Source organism: Phaethon lepturus, unplaced genomic scaffold, assembly GCF_000687285.1.
Source record: "Phaethon lepturus isolate BGI_N335 unplaced genomic scaffold, ASM68728v1 scaffold21081, whole genome shotgun sequence".
Lineage (NCBI taxonomy): Eukaryota > Metazoa > Chordata > Aves > Phaethontiformes > Phaethontidae > Phaethon > Phaethon lepturus.
In genome coordinates, this window is record NW_010517276.1 from 62,993 (window position 1) to 80,089 (window position 17,097).

Below are 17,097 nucleotides of genomic sequence, written 5' to 3' on the forward strand. Positions count from 1 at the left end.
CATTGTGCTGTGACCTGTTTTTGTTCTGGAGCTATGGGCTCTGCCAGTCCTTCTCCCCTCTTCTGTTGTGGAAGCAGTAGTCCACCATACAGCTTGAGTTGCTCAGAGACCGGGCCCAGTGTGAGCACAGCAGGACTCTACAAATGGCAAGAGAGCAAATGCAGCATCTGTGGGAATAAGAAGGATGTCATGTTAATTTGCCATCTTTTTATCTCTGTTTTTTTGTGAAATTTTTAACTTTTATATCCATCCTGATCAGCATACAACAAGCAGATATAATGGAGCAGAGTCTACTTTTGTTGCCTGTTCATCTCTCTCTAGCTATTCAACAGTTCCTTACTGATCTGATGTTTGATCGTTGTTTCAGTGTAGTGTGTATCACGAGCTGCTGCCCTTCCCCGAATCCCTGATAGTTCATAAGTGTAGGAAACCAACAGCATGCCACAGCAGTGAGTTCCACTTTTGATTGTGGTGGAGAGGTGATTGTGATCATCCTCCTGTGTCCTAGGAATGATTTTCAGAGTCCCCAAGTCTTAGGAAAGTTTTTCAAGAGCTCCCAAGAAAGCTGACCCCTATGCTTTCACATACCCCTGGAGGACGGTGAGTTCGTTTTTGCAGAGATCAGAAGTGTTGCCATTGAAAAGGGTTATACTGAGGTGTCCCTGAAAGTTCCTCATGGAAAATGTCAAGGACTAGACCCCTTGAATTCATATGTGAGTTGTGCAGAGTGTGAAGAGATTGGAGCAGCCAGAGAGAGCATTTTTGCTCAGTAACTTTAGGTGGCAGAAGAACTTTCACTCCTTCACCTACTTCCTCTTCAATAATAATATGTTTTGGAATATAAATAAGATATGGACATGGCAAACTTTCCAATATCCACCACCACCTGCTCTCTTTTTTCATCGCCTTTGCCATGTCCTGGCCCAAATACCTGTCTGATTTTTCCAGATAAATCAGTTAGTCTAATAAAAGATCATACCACTCCCTGTAGCTATGTTTCCCAAAGAGACTTGCGTACTGCTTGTGTAATGGGTCTTAGAGTTTGTGTCACCAGTTGAGTAGAGGGATGGTATTGGTACAGATGAGCTTAGAGCCTAGTAAAACCAGTAGCAGAAAAAAAAATTGCTTGAGAAGTTTGGAAAAAACTGATCTGAATGTCTGAACAGCATTTCTGGGAAAAGGGCTGCTTTTTCCAAGCTAGAAGCGGTTTGGAAGGAAAGTAGTGTTGTCACATGAACAGGGCATGCAACATTAGCTCTATGAGCTGCTGTTTAATAGCCTGTGTTTATCATGCTTTTTAATTTGTATGACTGTGTTGCAAAAGATTCTGTTTGCATATGAGAAGGTATTGAAAACTGGGCAACAGTTTTGAATCCACTAAGGTTTGATTTTTTTGGGGGGATTGCATTTTGGAGAGTAGACTGCTAATTTCTGGCTCCAAAATCTCTTGTAACTGTCTTGTTTTATTATTATTGGAGAGACTGCCTGTTCATGCACATGAAAACCAATCAGAGACTGTAGGAGATTTGACAAACTATTGACAAAGTTGACTTCCTCTTTCCCTTTTATGTCTTTCATCCTTTCTGCTCTCTCCCTACTTCTGTGCCTTTCTCATTTTTTGTTTGATTTTTCTCTCTCCTTCTCTCCCTTTCTTGCGCTCACATTAAATGATCTTTTCAGACAAGCATCACAGAAAAGCTGTTTTGTAGATTAACACAGTCTCTGCTTTTTTATTGACTACCCTGTAACAGCTAATGTGATTTGCATTTCTGTTTACCAGCTTTCTATTATTAGACCCACCATACTGGGACTGTATGCAGGTAACTATTAGTCACCAGTGGAGCTGCTGATTGTGTAGATTAATTAATCATTCCAGTTGGATTTGTTGTCTTGAAACAGATGTGATTAGAGCAAGGAAAAGTCTCTGCCTGGCTTATCTTTTGAGAATGAATGACTTCAATATGATGTGCTACCTCATATAAATCAGATGCCTGATTATTAATGCTCAGATATCACACCCAGCACTGAAGTGAGAGGGCACAGCTATTCCTGTCAATCCTCCTGGCATTAGTCATCATGCTGGACACTTCATCTCAGACAGGTCCCTGACTGTTGCCGAGGCGCTGGGCAGTACATTAACATTGCAGCGGTTCCTGGCCAGATTATTGGCAAAGTGGACTGGCTGGTTCTTAGAAAATTCCTCTTCTGCTGCTGGTACACATGTCCTGTTCCTTTAACGCAGGAATCTGTTCTTCAGACTTCTTAGTCCACACAACCTACTCCAAGCCCTCCATATCTAGCTGGAGTCTAGCCAGGATCTCCTTCCTGTTTAGCAATACAAGAGGAGCAACGTGGCTGTAGTCCTTGAAATTTGTTCAAAAGCAGGTTGAGAATCCAGGGCCGAAAACAAATGTAAGGTCTGTGTGCCTCATTAATCTTTTTTTTTTATTGCTGCCTGTTCTGTAAAGTGTGAATGGCTGATAAGTGACAGAGACCCATGGTTAAGCAGAAGCTGAGATGTGCCCCTTTTAGTGCTGGACGTCAGAGGGACATGTTCACTGTCTTCCAACCAAAATACCAGAGGCGAAAGCATTCCATAAGCTCTTAAGTTTGGTTCAGTGATACTGCTTCTTATCAGGTTGTAAGCTGCTGCCAATCCCAACAGGCAAAAGGAAAAAAGAAAAAGCTGAGTGTGCATCAGCTGACATGGGCATTGCTTAGGAATAGTTCAACTTTTAAAAGCCTTTTATTATCAAGCTGCAACAAAGCTGCTTTGTACCGTAAATACAAAGAAATGACCCGCTTCGCCTCTCTGTCTCAGGTGGGTAAGAAAAGTTCCTTTCTTCCTTGTTCACAGCACTCCCCAGGGCTCACTCCTTTGTGTGGGAGGTGAGTTAGAAACCACTAACAAGAACAGAGAGGAAAGCCCTCTACACTTCTGTGCATGGGTCATGTAGTTTATCACAGCAGATTCTGTCCTCACTGGCTTCCCTTCAGTCTCACCTGCGGGTATTTGCAACTCTCTTTGCTGATGCCTACTCTCAGTGCAGAAGTACCCTTTAGCAAATAGTTGCTAAAACAGTGGAGGCTTGAGGTAGAAATCCCATACAGTGTGCTTTGCTAAACCCTTCCCACTGGATCAAATATGCTGTGGGTACTGAACAGTGCAAATGCAAGTATGTCCTGACTTCCAGTAGCCAGAATTACGCTTTAAAGGCTGGTATTCAGATCACTGTCCATTTGTATCTGGCCTGGAGCTTTTTATTGATTTGCCTGTTAAGGCCAAAGTTGTGCAGATCTGAGGGAAGGGAAAACCTGGCCTAGGTGAAAAGTTCCAGCATTGTTTTGCCTGGTTTTAACCAAACGAAATACAGTGAACAGGATAATGTATCCCAGGCGCTGTCTGGCAATTCCCATTTCCCTTCCCCAAGTATTGAGTCTGTTGAACTTGTCCATAACCCTAGCTGATCGCTCTGACATGCCTCAGATCCAGCAGCATGAATGTCCTTTTGTCGTTCTTTGCAGTCCTTTTTGCTGACATATGTCTTGATGTGTGTCAGGCACGCTGCCCCCCAAAGTCAAAACAGCTGCATCTTAGAGAGAGGGAAAGCCTTCAAAGAAAAAACAAATAGTCCCTTGCTGTGGTCTATTGGTAGTAACAGATAATTAAGTCTAAAAGTTTCAACAGAGAGAAGACATTTATGGCCAGGCAAAACTCAACAACTTTGTAGCAAATGTCTTTTGTGTTACCTTGAATGCAGCTCCCAGTCTAAGAACTGTGGTCGTGATTTGGTAAATGTTTACATTCTTTCAGTCTTAAAGGTAATTAGCTGCACTGTGTTGATGGGAACCTAGAGGATATAAAAGAGTGAAATCAAACTCTGTCAAGCCATTTGAACATAATATTTTGTATCTCTGCAGGCATTTCTTCACCGGATCCGCCAGAATGCTGTGGACAAAGCAGAGAAGTACATAACAGAGGAGAATGTTAAGGTATTTCTTCTATCTTCCGCATTTTCTTGGTAGGGAAAATGATATATAATGAAAGGCTAGATTGAGGGATACGAATATCAAATGTCCTCATGTCATATTGATGCTTATTATTTAACTGGTTCCTTAAGGAAAAGAGGCTCATGTTGACAGTTTATCTGTCAATCTGTTTGCCCATTCGCATAGCTGTCATCTTCCAGCAATTTTTCATCCCACCAGCTAATTTCAGTAAAATTTGACAACAGTGTAGCGTTGTCAGAGATACTAACTTTTGGCAAGATTTGTGAAATGGTGGGTAGAGGACAGAGAGGCCTTTTCAGTGTCTTTGAGAGGAAAGGCAGGGAATGCACAGCCCTTGTCTGTTTTGCTTGACAGTAGTATTCAGTTAGCCAATTTGCATCTGCTGTCTTTTACAAATCTGAAATTGATAGGGCTTATGAGAAGGAGGCAGGCATGTTCCTTTGTGTTCTAGTGGGAAGGAATTTGGGTTCTTGTGGGGGTACTAAGTAACAGGAGAACCTTGCATGAGGAGGTTCCTGAATAAATTTTGCACTGGAAAGAGATATGGGACATAGAACACAGAGCTGTGAGGTACGAGCTTCTCTACTGCCTATGGTTACAGGAGACCTTGTTGTTGGTTATTTTCATAAATACAAGCAATGCTTTCTTGTAGTAATTTGGCTTAAAACCCTCCTTGTACACATATGCATGTGAAACCAAAACCCCTTTTGTACACGTATGCAAGTGAAACCTGATGATCAGTGGGACAAGGTGCAGTTTGTTTGCCATTAGAGGCTTATTTCTTGGGCTTGCGTTTGATCCTGTAGCTCCTAAATTAGCAGAAACTTTGCCCTTTACACCTGTGGGAGCAGGGCACAGCAATAACAGGAATGTCACACCAGCCAGTGTTACCGCAGCTGGCATGCATTTCCCCAAGTCTGGTTCCTCCATTCCACACATACTAGTATTACCTGAATGCGTAGAGATCCTAGAAGGGCTCTAGCCCCCATTTTTGCTATTCATTCTCCAGGTTAGCAATACTGTAGTATTGACTGACTGGCATCAGCAAGACAACTTGGCAGCTTTGTGGAGCTAAGCCTCTTGCTGTCTTCAAATTTGGAAGTCCCTGCTTCCCAGAAACTCACCATTTAGACTCTGAAGTAAGTTTGGGGGTGGCTGAAGAAAAAGTAGAGAAGTACGTAGTGACAATAGATCTGGTGTGCAGAGAAGTGTGTAAAAAGTAAGTTCTGCATGGGAAATAAACCTACACAGCCATTTGCCAATTTGATGAAGAGCCGCAGATGCTGATGAAAGTTATTATTCTATCGTTATTCATATATTAGCAAAATGAATATTAATTATAACTGCCACATAATCAGATGCAGTGCCCACAAAGCTTGTGCGGAAGAATCCATATTTTCTCTGCTGATTTAAATGTATTTGTATTTGAAGTTTCATCACACTCCTCTGGGGAAGTACCGCTTCATTTTTGTGTCATTCTTGAGGTGCCTGGGGGGTCTTTGTGAGACCTCATTTATTCTTATTATTACAATACCCAGCTTTCAATAGCCGAGCTTCTCTTCAGTAATAAAGGGCCTACACCTATTGCTGGTGAAATAGAATCACAAAGGCACAGTTTTAATGATCAGAGTCAGTATTATTTCCCCCTCCTGCCACCCTTCTCCCCCAACCCCAAATAATTTCATTGTCTTTCCTGCAGTTGAAAGATAGTTGTTCCTTCTTTCCCTTTCCTTTCTCCCTCCTTGCTGTTAGAAGCAGGACAAGCAAGGTGGTGTTGGGACTTGTGAGAACTCTGCCTGCTAATATTATATTACCGGAGAGCTGTGAAGTGGCTGGCAGTGGCAAGGATGGTATATAAATGGTGTGGCAGCTTATGTAAGGAGAAGCCTGTCTTTTCCTCTCTTCAAGCAGCAGAAATGTCTAGAGGAAAATACAGGGTATTCTGGCAGTCACTCACCTCTGAGCAAAAGGAGAAAGTGCTTTTTTAGGATAATTTGGTTTATTGCTCCCAATATTATTTTTGCAGGTTTCTCCTACAGCTGGCACTAAGCACTGGAGATTTCAGTAATGTTTGGCCACCATATCCCCTTCCAGAAAGGCCACTTTGAGTCCTGTGCCAGGCCTAGATTTTACAGGTACTCCAGTGACTAACAGCTGCAGCAACATCATTTATTTAAAAAAAAAAAAGTAGTTTATTCGCTGCCTCATGTGGGAATAACTCTATTGATATGTTAGTATTATGCTACATTCGCAGCAGGGCACTGATGTAATTTTACTGATACGGTAGGTTGAAGGCAGTACAACTTGAGAGTGTACGCAAGCTGCCAGACATAGATCCTCGCATGAGGCTTATAAATGGTAACTGTGTATTAGATATAGAAGCACATGCAGTTAAGGTCTCTCTGCTGCCTTGATTTTCAAGTGACTCTTCTTATCTGTGAATTCTGCTGCAAGCAGAGCTCTACTGACCACTATGGAATTCATTAGATTATGCAGATATGCCTTGGATCAAAAAATACCCCCTGAAAACTGCTCCTGAAGGTTAAAATCATCCCTGACATGTTTTCCTCTTCCTTGTTAATCCGCCTTTGGCACAGCTTCTGGCAAAGCCATGCAGACAGAGGCTACTGTGTCATCGCATCAGTTTCAGCCGTGTGACAGAACCATCGTATGGTCTGCTTGAATTAGCATGGGGAGTTTTCTGGAAGCAATCAAATGGTCGTAGCTGCTGTTATTTTGGCACAGAGCCCACCAGTGCAAATTCAGTGTCTTGGAATCTTTTAGTTTATTCTGAGCTAGAAAGGAGCTATGAGGCACAAGTATACATTAATGATGGTGCATACTACTGTATCTCAGTATTCCTGGAGTGAGAGGGGAGCAAAGACAAGGGAGATGCAATAGGTTTTGCTCTGCATGTGCAGCCAGCTTGCAGAAGGAGTTCGAGAGAAATGCTCTGCCCATCCTCGGATAACAGCAGGTATAGAGTTGAACCTGGGTACATGCAGAGAGGAAGGCTCCTTGAATTCCTGACCTTGTCTACCCCTGCAAAACCAGAGAGAAACTGGTTTTAAACCAGGAATTGAGACTTCATTCCTATCTTCAATGATTAGACTTAATTTACAGATTATTGTTTTTCTGAATTACTGCCACATCACCGGCCACCAGGCTGAATCAGTGTCACATCTGGTGAATAAATTCCAATGCATAAAGTTGAAAAGCTTAGTGTTACAATAAGGTACTTAGGGAAGTGTTAGAAGATGTTAGGCTCGATCACTTCCCACACCGAATGCCGGGAAGATGAGGGCTAGCCCTGTCAGGCTGCACACTTCGGGGTTCAGAGGAGCATCATCCACCCACTGTGCAAGACCTGGGAGGCTGCTTCCAATGTGAAAGCTGGTTTGACTGCACTGCAGATCTTCTCTTTGCAAGTGGCATGGTTAAAGCAGAGTGATAGAAAATGTATGTCACTGCAGACTCCAGGGTTTACTCTGCCCATTCAGACTTTCCTCCGGTGGCTGTCAATACTGATGTATGGTGGCTGTGTCACCATGCATCAGGACTTCTACCTCCGTGTAGGTAGCATTCCATCTCCTATATGTGTATTCACACTTTCTTCTCATATTTTATACGAAAATTATTAAGACTTATAAAGTTTATGTGTTTATAGCAGCTTTCACTCTGGCAGTTTATTCCCCTTAGCGCATATATATGCAAATCACTAGGGATCATGTAGCTGTGAGATTGCACGGTTACGTTTTAGTACACTTCTAAACTAGGGGCTTCTGTCCCGTTATGTATGCCTTGTAGAACCACTGAGATCAGTGAAAGAGAAATCTAAAATGCTGCTCTTGTCATTTGCAAGCATTTTACACTATTCTGTACTCTTGTCAGTGAAGTGCTAGGTCCTGCGTGGCAGAGTTTTGGTCTCTTGTTTACAGGTACATCTTTGTGTGTGATAGCTTCAAGTCCCTTTCTTCCAGAAAGTGATTTCTAATGCATGGGAAGGAAAGGCAAATGACTTTCTGCTTCTATATCATGCAAAGTGAGTTTGGTCCTTGTGATTCCATTCACCTGGCTGGTCCCATAGGAAATCTTCTCTAGACTTGAAAGAGGTTGCTCACATTCATCATGCTCAGGTATCTGGAAAGATATTGGAAAGATAAACCTTCATTTACAGCAGGTACTTAAGTAGCAATAAAGATTTCTGTAGGGAGCCAGGAAAGGGGCAAATACAGTGTAATTCATTCTGTATGAGTCCCTGTCTGTGCTTTAGATCCTACCGCAGGAAGTCTAGAGCCACAATATTTTGGTGCTACTACTTTAACAAAACACTCTCAGATATATTAACAAATACCAATGTTTTTCTCTTTATATTTCAGATCTTATTTTCTAACATTGAAGACATTCTTGGTGTTCACAAGGAGTTCCTGGCTGCCCTGGAATTTTGTTTACAACCAGAACCTCAGTCTCAGCATGAACTAGGAAATGTTTTCTTAAAATTTGTAAGTACAATGACTTAACGCTATCTGAAAACGCAGTTTCCTGTCATAAGCTCCCATGCCCCTTAGCTAGCCCTAATCTCATAAGTCTTGTGGCAATACCATGACAATGTACGTCTTGTATGAAAGTTGTACATAGGGTGGGAAAAAAACCTGTGAATGAGGTTAGAACAATGGAAACCACATCAAACTCAGCTAAACAACGAGGTATTTTTAGAAACCCTTCCTTTTCCCATTGAATATTTTTTCCTTTTGTTTTCCACCCAGCTGATCACATTTCATTGCTGAGAATTTGCTTTGGTCCCAAATGTTTCAAAAAAAGCAGCAAAATTTCAAGTAAATGAATAATTTTTGTGTGTTTTAAAATTGAAAAAAATTGAAACCCTCAAAGATCAAAATTAAAAACAAAAGGACAATACATCATTTACAGTAGTTAGTCTACAGTCTGTGCATATACTTATCCTTCAGTAAATGAAAGGCGGTGTGAGATGGCTTACCTTGCTGAAATGCAGCACAAGTTACAACATGCAGCCTTTTAGCATGGAATAAACAAGTACCTGCATTATGTAGCTCAAAAGTAAATAAAATTTGGCTTTTGGAATCATAATGTGAGCTCAAGAATCCCAGAGATAGAAAATGCAAAGTAGTCATATGATACAAATTCACTCTGCCAGTCCCAGGCTGTTCAGAACATTTTGACAATTTATTTCTGTGTCATCTGACTTTATGCCTGATAGCTGTATTATTTGTTCTCCTACTACATCCATAATATGGTCAGTTACAAGCTGGACTCCTTTAAATGCAAAGTTACCTAATTTACATGTATAATAATTTGAAGTTGCACATTTTTTTCACTTGGAGCAGCCCTCCTGAGATGTTTGAAAATTAGGAAGCATGTACATAATAGCCATTTCTTCAAATTCTTATTAACTGCATTAAGCCACAGGCCAACTTCCTATCAAAATATGCTCTATTATGCTTTCATGATCAAAATTCATGCTCTCACAATTCATCAGATTTGAGCGGACAGCAATTATACAGCCATTCATTGCTCGTAGAGCTTTACCAACTACACCTCCTTGTTTAATTTTTACTTATGCTGTAGTGTCAGAAAGTGTTACATTGAGACCATGTCCTAAAATCATATCAGATGTGAGGACTGACTGTCAGCTGCTGAAAAACATACTGGTGAACTTAGTTAAAGGCTTGAATACCCACTAGAATCATTGCCTACAAACAAGATGTGCTCTGCTAATATATTAGTATTCATTAGCAAGGGCATCAAAATTAGAGGGCTTGTGAGTGATGCTGTCAGATTGTCTATGGTGTTCCAGAGTGGCACTGAATAAACAGAAATGTTAATGTCCTGTCACTTGACTGAATTCAAGCCTGGTATATGTAGTCATTGTTAGCGTTTTTGTGTATATGAGCATATAATTTTGTAACTTTATTACTGTTAAATTTAATCATTAGGTAATATTCCTTATTTATCAAACGTGCGACAATAATGCATAGGCATGAGTGCTGGTGAGAATTTGTCTTCAGACAGAGGCAGTTTGACTGGGATCAGCTTACGCTGCTGTCTGTGGAATGCATTGCAAACAAATGTGTACATCAACTGTTTTGTGTTCCCCTAGGGAAGAAGCAGCTTATGCAGAAGGAAGTAAAACATAGATTCAATTCAGAATATATAGAAAAAGCTTGTCTCATCTATAATTACCTTAAGGAAATGTAGTAATACTTGTTACCTCAAGTCTGAGTAAGGAACAGGCAGCAGAAGGTTATCAAGAGAGGAGGAAATAATTTGTCCTTGCTTGCAGATTGTGCCTAGGTATTAGGAGGCAAGCTTCACTGTGGGTATTTGAGTGAGGGAGGTGGGATTTGTGCCCTGTCACAGTATAGGCTTCCACAGTGAATCTACAGCAAGTGACAGGGAGATGCCAGTGGCAACTGTGGTTCAGAGTGAGTCTTCAGTTCCTTTCTGCTCAGGCTTCCAAAGCTCCATTTCCCTAATTGGGGCTGTTCTGATGAGGCAGAGGCATTCATGAAAAAACCCTGTGCCTCAGAAACAGTACTCCTGAAGGTGTTTCCATGGTGCTGAAACCATTTTTTTTTTTTTTAAAATGGTGTACAGTATTTTGCCCTCAGAAGAAGCTCCTGCAGCACACTCATGGTTTCCTGGAAAAAAAGCCAACAGTTCTCTCCCAGTGATGCACTCCTGCAACTGGCTGAAGAGGTTTTTTCAGAGTGCACATTGTTAGTCAGTGTACCCAGGGAAAACATGGGTAACATATTTCTTTGGTCTTTCATTTTGGGTAAGGTTCTCTTGTTGCAATGTGCTTAGAAGAAGTGCTAGGAGGAACACTCTCAGCCCTGCTTTATCATCGTCATCAAATCACGATGTATCCTCAGGGGAGTTTGCAGTGAGTAAGTGACATAAGGCCTGTGTATCTTGAATGTATCAGTGTATCTTCTATCGTGATAACCTGGCAAGGTCATTCTTATTCCTGATTATGAACACAGACCTTCTCAGCAGCCAGATGTTAGTGCAAGTGCTTTTCTTCAGAAACTCAATGTTAAAAAATGCTCATAAATTTGGTGACTAGCTTGAGGATTCTTGAAGCACTGTTTTTTCCAGATACTGCATTTCTTAGTGGTGCATGTTTTCTGTAAGTTTCCTTGTATCATATATACTTTATAGAGATCCCCAGATTCCCCATGTGGAGTTCCACCAGTCTGTAGTGTTTGGGTCCTGTTCAAGAGATCTATGTATCCTAAATTTCCTCTAATCTACATAGGCCTGACTCTTTTCCTGGTTTACCTTGGCCTGGAAGAGCCTCACTCAACAACAGGCCACCAATCTTCAGAAACAGGACACCGCTTTTAGTTGTTAAGAACCTCCAGGATCAGGGTTGATCCATTTACAATAATGTTAGGACATTCTCCCCTGGAGCGCAGAAGGATTCAGATCTTGAGTAACAACTCAGGCAAGCAAGCAGATTTTGCAAGGGTTCCAAAGGCACATTGATTTATTGAAGTATTTTAACAGATAATGAAATGCACTTGCTCTGATATTCAGGTGTGAAAAATTGTTTTACTTCAGAAGGCAGATATTGTTTGCCCTTGTGTATTCCATTTGATCAGATGATCATGAGAAGATCACTGTCTGCTGCTAGAATTTCTTCTGGAGTTGTAGTTCAGTAGGACCATAGCAGACAGTAAAAAACATACTTAAACATTCATTCAAAATAGAATCTGCAGCCTTAAACAAAATGGCGTGTAGAATAAGTCTTTAACATCAGAGAGAGCATATACACTGAACTTGGAATAATCACACCTCATCAGCCTAGGCTCTTTTGGGCAGATCATGAAAATGTATGACTCTGCAGAACAGAAGGGCAGAGAAATGACAGATGCTTAATTTCTGATATTGCCATATTGCTATAAGTTTCGCAATGTAATAGAAACTTTTTTGAGGGAAACGTGTTTTCTTCTCATTTTTAGGAGCAATGTTGCATGAGTGATCAGTTCTACTGTCTAAGTCACCAGGGATCTTGTTTTGTTGGGAATTATATCTTCTGTTTTGCTTAGGTTTTTCATGTTGACAAAATTGGTTTCAGCCTGCTTTGAAACAAGAAAATGCCATGCCTTGTTAAAAATATGTCCAAATAAAATTGTCTTATTTGCTTTTTCTAGTCAAAACTATTTTCAAATTTGCACTAATTTGTGGGCAGTTCTAATGGACCCAAAATAACATATTTGGAGAATAAACTATTGGTTAAAGATTTATTTTAACCAAACTAAGAACAGTATAGACTTATTTCTGTCATCAAAATCAGAAGGTCTAGCTATGTATCCAGCAGATTTGCTGAGTAAGAAGGTGCCATTTTTATGTGGTCACATCTCTGACCATAATTGCACTTTAATATAGAGTAACTGCAGGTTCAGAATTCCTGGGCTAACATCTGTAATTATGTAACTGATAATTTCCTCGCCAGGAGATGGGAGAGTCCAGAACTGAATGTCACCCAGAGAGGAAATTAAACACTTCAGACACTGAGTAATTTAAAGCATAGTTCTCATATTTGTGGATCTCATGCATGAAGGACAGCTGGAAAAGACTTGATGAAAGTACTCTGGTGTGTGTATAATTATTGTACTGACTCAAGCTTTAGCAAAGGGATTTTGTTGTGATCTAATTATAACCTCCCAAAACTCCAGGCGCTCAAAGCTGCAGTCAGAAACCTGAGCAATGACATTTTGTGTGCATTGGTGTAACGGATGCTGTTGTGTTAATGGTTACTATTTTTAGTTTCAAGCATGATTGTGGGCATCCAGGGAGATGAGGAGAGGTGACAGGAGGGAATGTAGGAGAAACTCATATATCTGTCTTCTTATTCTACAACTCTCCAGTTTTTATGGTTGAAAACAATCCCATGCCTCTCAATTACCTCCTTTCAATTGTGCTATGGACCCAGCCCTGCCTTTTCCTGCATCTGGTGGTCAGAAGCCTTTGTTTCTTTTCAGCTTCCCAGTATTAAACTTCAGTACTAATATGAACAGCTGTAGATGAAGGATAAAAGTCTCGAACGTTTGCATTCCAGCTCTTTGCACCATACTCCTTGTGGCTGTTGTTTTATTTGCTTTGTACCATTGTTGTTGTGTTTGGACATACATCTATTTATTCTCAATTCTTCCTTTGGAAGTACAGGGAGGGGAAAAAAAATTTCTATCAGATTAGTGATAAACCAAACCCAAAAGCATTTTACAGTCTCTGAGTATGTACATCCTAGCCATTGAGCGTCTGACCAGAACGTCAAATTCTCCTAAACTAATATTAACACAAATCCTTTTCCATATGACAAAAGTGAAGGGAATGCTCAGTGAGTGCAGCTGTATTTGCATGGATTCATGTTACCTAACTCTTCCAGTTGGCAATAGCTTTTTGTCTGGATCACTATGAGCTGTCTTAAAAGTAGGTAGTTGCTGCATCTATCTTCAGCTAACACAAGGAAGCTGTACATCTCTGAAGAGTGCTAGGAGTCCAATTACAACTCAAAAATTAACTTCCTAGTTCTGGGGAGATGAAAAGGTTCAGATAGAATGTTTTTAGGACAGGATCCTAAATAGAAAATTAATGATGTGAAAACCACAACAAACTCTGGAGGGCATTGTCTACATGGCATGGTGCCCTGAGATGCCAGGTCTGGAAAGCCTTGCATATTTCCCCAGCAGAGTGCCATGCTAATGCATCTAAATTACTCCTGATATGCAAAGTAGCTTGTCTGAGTACCTCTGCATGGCACTGCATTGTGGTGTAGAAGCCAACCTGAACCAGGAAAGAAACTAATATTGTGAAAAGCAGCCAAAAAATGATGGGTATTTTTGGCTTCTGAATCATTTAACCTGACTAAAGTGTAATAGGGTCTCCTGACACACCTTTCATTCCAGTGAATGCAATACTGGAATCTCAGAGCATAGCTGCTGAAAGTTCAGCCCTTCTCAACAGCCTTGAAAGGATCAACCAGCTCCTTGCCTGATCTGCTCAGGCGTGGAAATAGTTGTTATTGCTTCTTTTATGAATCATTTCAGTGTTTCCAGATATCTGATGTTTGCAATGGGTTCAGCATCTCTGGTCATTTTAGTTAGAAGAAGTTGCACTGTGTGTGATTCTGGAAATCAGTAAAGCAGAACTGGGTGCTGCCAGCTGACCCATGTTTCTTAACAGGGGATTTCATTCCACTGCATGTGCTCGTGGGTCTGACATATTCCAGTGTAAGTACCTCAATCTAGTTGTGAAGCTACCTTTCCCTTCCTTTAATTTCTGTAATATGTTGATTATTTTGTGTGTATTTGAAATTCTTCCATTTAGGGAAACTGTTGTGGACAGCTGACCCACTATTTAGTGTTGCATCAAAATGGTGAAGTCTGCTGCTTGTTTCAGAACACAAAGTGAACCAGCCAACTCACTGGGGGTTCCCCCTCAGCCCTGAAAGGCAGGGGGTTTCCAGCTGGTTGCTTTGTGTTATAGTTCCCCTCCAGATTTCTGAGGTTCTTCCAGGCCTTGGTTCTTCCCAGCCACCTCTGTTTCTTCCTCCTGCAGGAGTGGTCAGCACAGCTCAGAAATGTCAGCCCCCTTCCTCCTGGCTTTTCTCTGCTCCTGGCTAATCTGCTGGAATATTTTGACACACATGCAAGTATCCCTCAGATGGCAAAATCAGTTATTTCAGCAAAGAATATATTATTTCAGTGATGCGTTAAGGGGAAAGTGCTGGAAGTCTCTGTGCTCAGGAAGCTGATGTTAACTTACAACAGAGTAAGTTAGGAATTGGTGCAATAACTCTATATGTTATTCACGATAGAGGAGCATCATGCGCTTCATGTAAACTGCAATCCTAATGCCACTCTGAGTGCACACCCCTTTGTAAAGAATTTGGTATCAGACTGTGACAAAATAGTCACTCCAGTTTTGTCTGAGTCTATAAGTCACTGTGTTTTTACTTGCAGAAAGACAAATTCTTTGTGTACGAGGAGTACTGTAGCAACCATGAGAAAGCACTCAGACTGCTGATGGAATTGAACAAGATCCCAACAGTGAGAACATTCCTTCTGGTAAGCACCTTCTTTAGCGCTCTTGACTTAATGATCTGACTTTGCACTGTACTCATAATAACCCTTTGGTATCCCAGGAACGCTGGGCATTTTGCAGACATTACCGATTCCAGGTATGCAGCACGCAGGATAGATAGGTATTGAAACCACTGATGAGTTCAGGCGCAGAAGTAAGCACAGTTTCAGTGGAAACAGGGATTTTTAAAATTTTTTTTTAAAAGAAGCAACAGAAGATTTGAGCAAAGATTGTGAAAGGAGTAATGCAATAAGTCAGCAGCAGGGCTGTGACTAGTTCCCAGTGGATCTGATTCCCTGCGCAGTTCTCTGACCAATTCACCATCTGCAGACCCACCAGAAAAATGTGGCCTGCTTCTGACACCCTTTTCCAGTCCAGTTGTGGGCAAGAAATGTAGTCTGGATGAATTGTTTTGACTGCGTCACTGCTGCTTGTATCAAAAAATGACCCAACTCCCCACCCAACCCATGATGTACTAGTATGTATGTTGGGAGGGACTGTGACATACAGCCTTCAAATGCCTCTATCGAGGCTGGGCTGGGAGGGGAAGCAACTAGTGGACAGTGTCTTCTGCCCAGCATTCCTTATTTTTCTTTCTTTTCTTGGATGTTTCTTCTCCTAGACTTCATTCCAATTCTGCTTGATTTTTGGATGTCTTATTTTCCTGGCAATGGATGCATGGCATTTGGAATGGGGTTGGCAATGTAGGTGAGGGACTAATTCAGCACGTTAGCTTTTTTTTTCTTAGTAAATACTATGAGTTAAAATAAAGGCTGTCTCTTTTGCAGAGATCCTGTGCTGCTTTCTGTGTTTCTTCTTCCTTTCTGCCAAAGGTCTGCTCTTTCCCAATATAGTACAGCAAAAGGAAACTTCTGCATAAATGTTTGTCACAAGCAGGGCCAGAGCATTCTTTTAGCCACAAAATATAGGCCTTGGAGGGAGCAGCAGGGACAAGCACTCATGCTATTGGGTAGTCAGAATCTCTTTGTCATGTCTGAGTTTTAATGAACCTTGTTAAACCATTAGTTTGAGTCACCAAATGACCCTTTCCTTGCTCATGCGTTCCTCTGGGTGCTTCTGTTGAGGGAAACTAATGAGAAAGAGGAGAGACAAAAGTGCATGTAAACACCATTCTTCCCAACATTCAGAGATTTCTCCACTTCCACTGGATTGGCAAAAGCCTCCTGTCTGTGTTAGCGGCAGCAGCTGGCAAACTGATTACGAGGCACATAAAAGATGTCACACTGTCTGCTGTGGCTTGCTGCAGCACCTGAATCCAAGAGCCTCTTAAAATAGCAGTAAATATGGGAGGAGAGGCTACACTGAAGTGTCTACTTTGCTGTGGCTGCTGTAATTTCTTCCAGGCCTCCCTTCTGTCCGCTGCCTCCTAAAGCCAATGATATAATGCCACCACGCAGAGAAAGCTGCATTAAAATACAAAGCTTTGCTTGTGAGGATAGATTTGGCCCAATTGCCCCCTTACAGCTGCTGAAATATAGAATGTGGGAATGTGTTTGAAAAATTAGTAAGTGTTAAAGGGCAGTTTTGAGCCCAGAGCTAGAGAGAGGGCTGAAAGAAGAGATGGGAAGGACTGAATCACTCGAGACTTGGAAAATTGGACAGGGAGCTTTGTGAGCTTGTAGCCAACGCCACAGATCTAGAATAGCCTGGGGAAGGGTTATTTTACAGACGATTGTCTGTAAAAATACCAGTTAGAACTAATGAGATTTTGTATGATGTCTGTGAACATTCCTTGAAGAGGAGGATTGTTGAACTACAGCCAAAAATCCACTAAATTTCAGAGTGTGTCTGAGCCACAGCACACGTTTCACAGGGCAAAATGTTATCAGTGATGCCCCAAAGCGAGCACATCTTGGCTGAACTGAATTTAAACTTGAGCTTCTGTTGACAGGACAGGTTTGCAGCTGGGGTGATTTTTTGGAGCAAAGCTGTCCAGAT

At 41.4% G+C, this 17,097-nt stretch overlaps 1 protein-coding gene across 1 annotated transcript in view; it reads left to right on the top strand.

Annotated features, from left to right (window-relative positions):
• Window positions 1-2,757: 2,757 nt before the first annotated feature.
• PREX1 (phosphatidylinositol-3,4,5-trisphosphate-dependent Rac exchange factor 1) overlaps window positions 2,758-17,097 on the top strand; it is a gene marked incomplete at its 5' end in the record, with an annotated part of 98,995 nt that continues 84,655 nt past the window's right edge. The window contains 4 exons of the mRNA XM_010296351.1: window positions 2,758-2,821; window positions 3,922-3,993; window positions 8,391-8,513; window positions 15,018-15,122. Coding sequence (XP_010294653.1) covers window positions 2,758-2,821; window positions 3,922-3,993; window positions 8,391-8,513; window positions 15,018-15,122 — 364 coding nt within the window. The remainder of the gene's footprint in view (window positions 2,822-3,921; window positions 3,994-8,390; window positions 8,514-15,017; window positions 15,123-17,097) is intronic.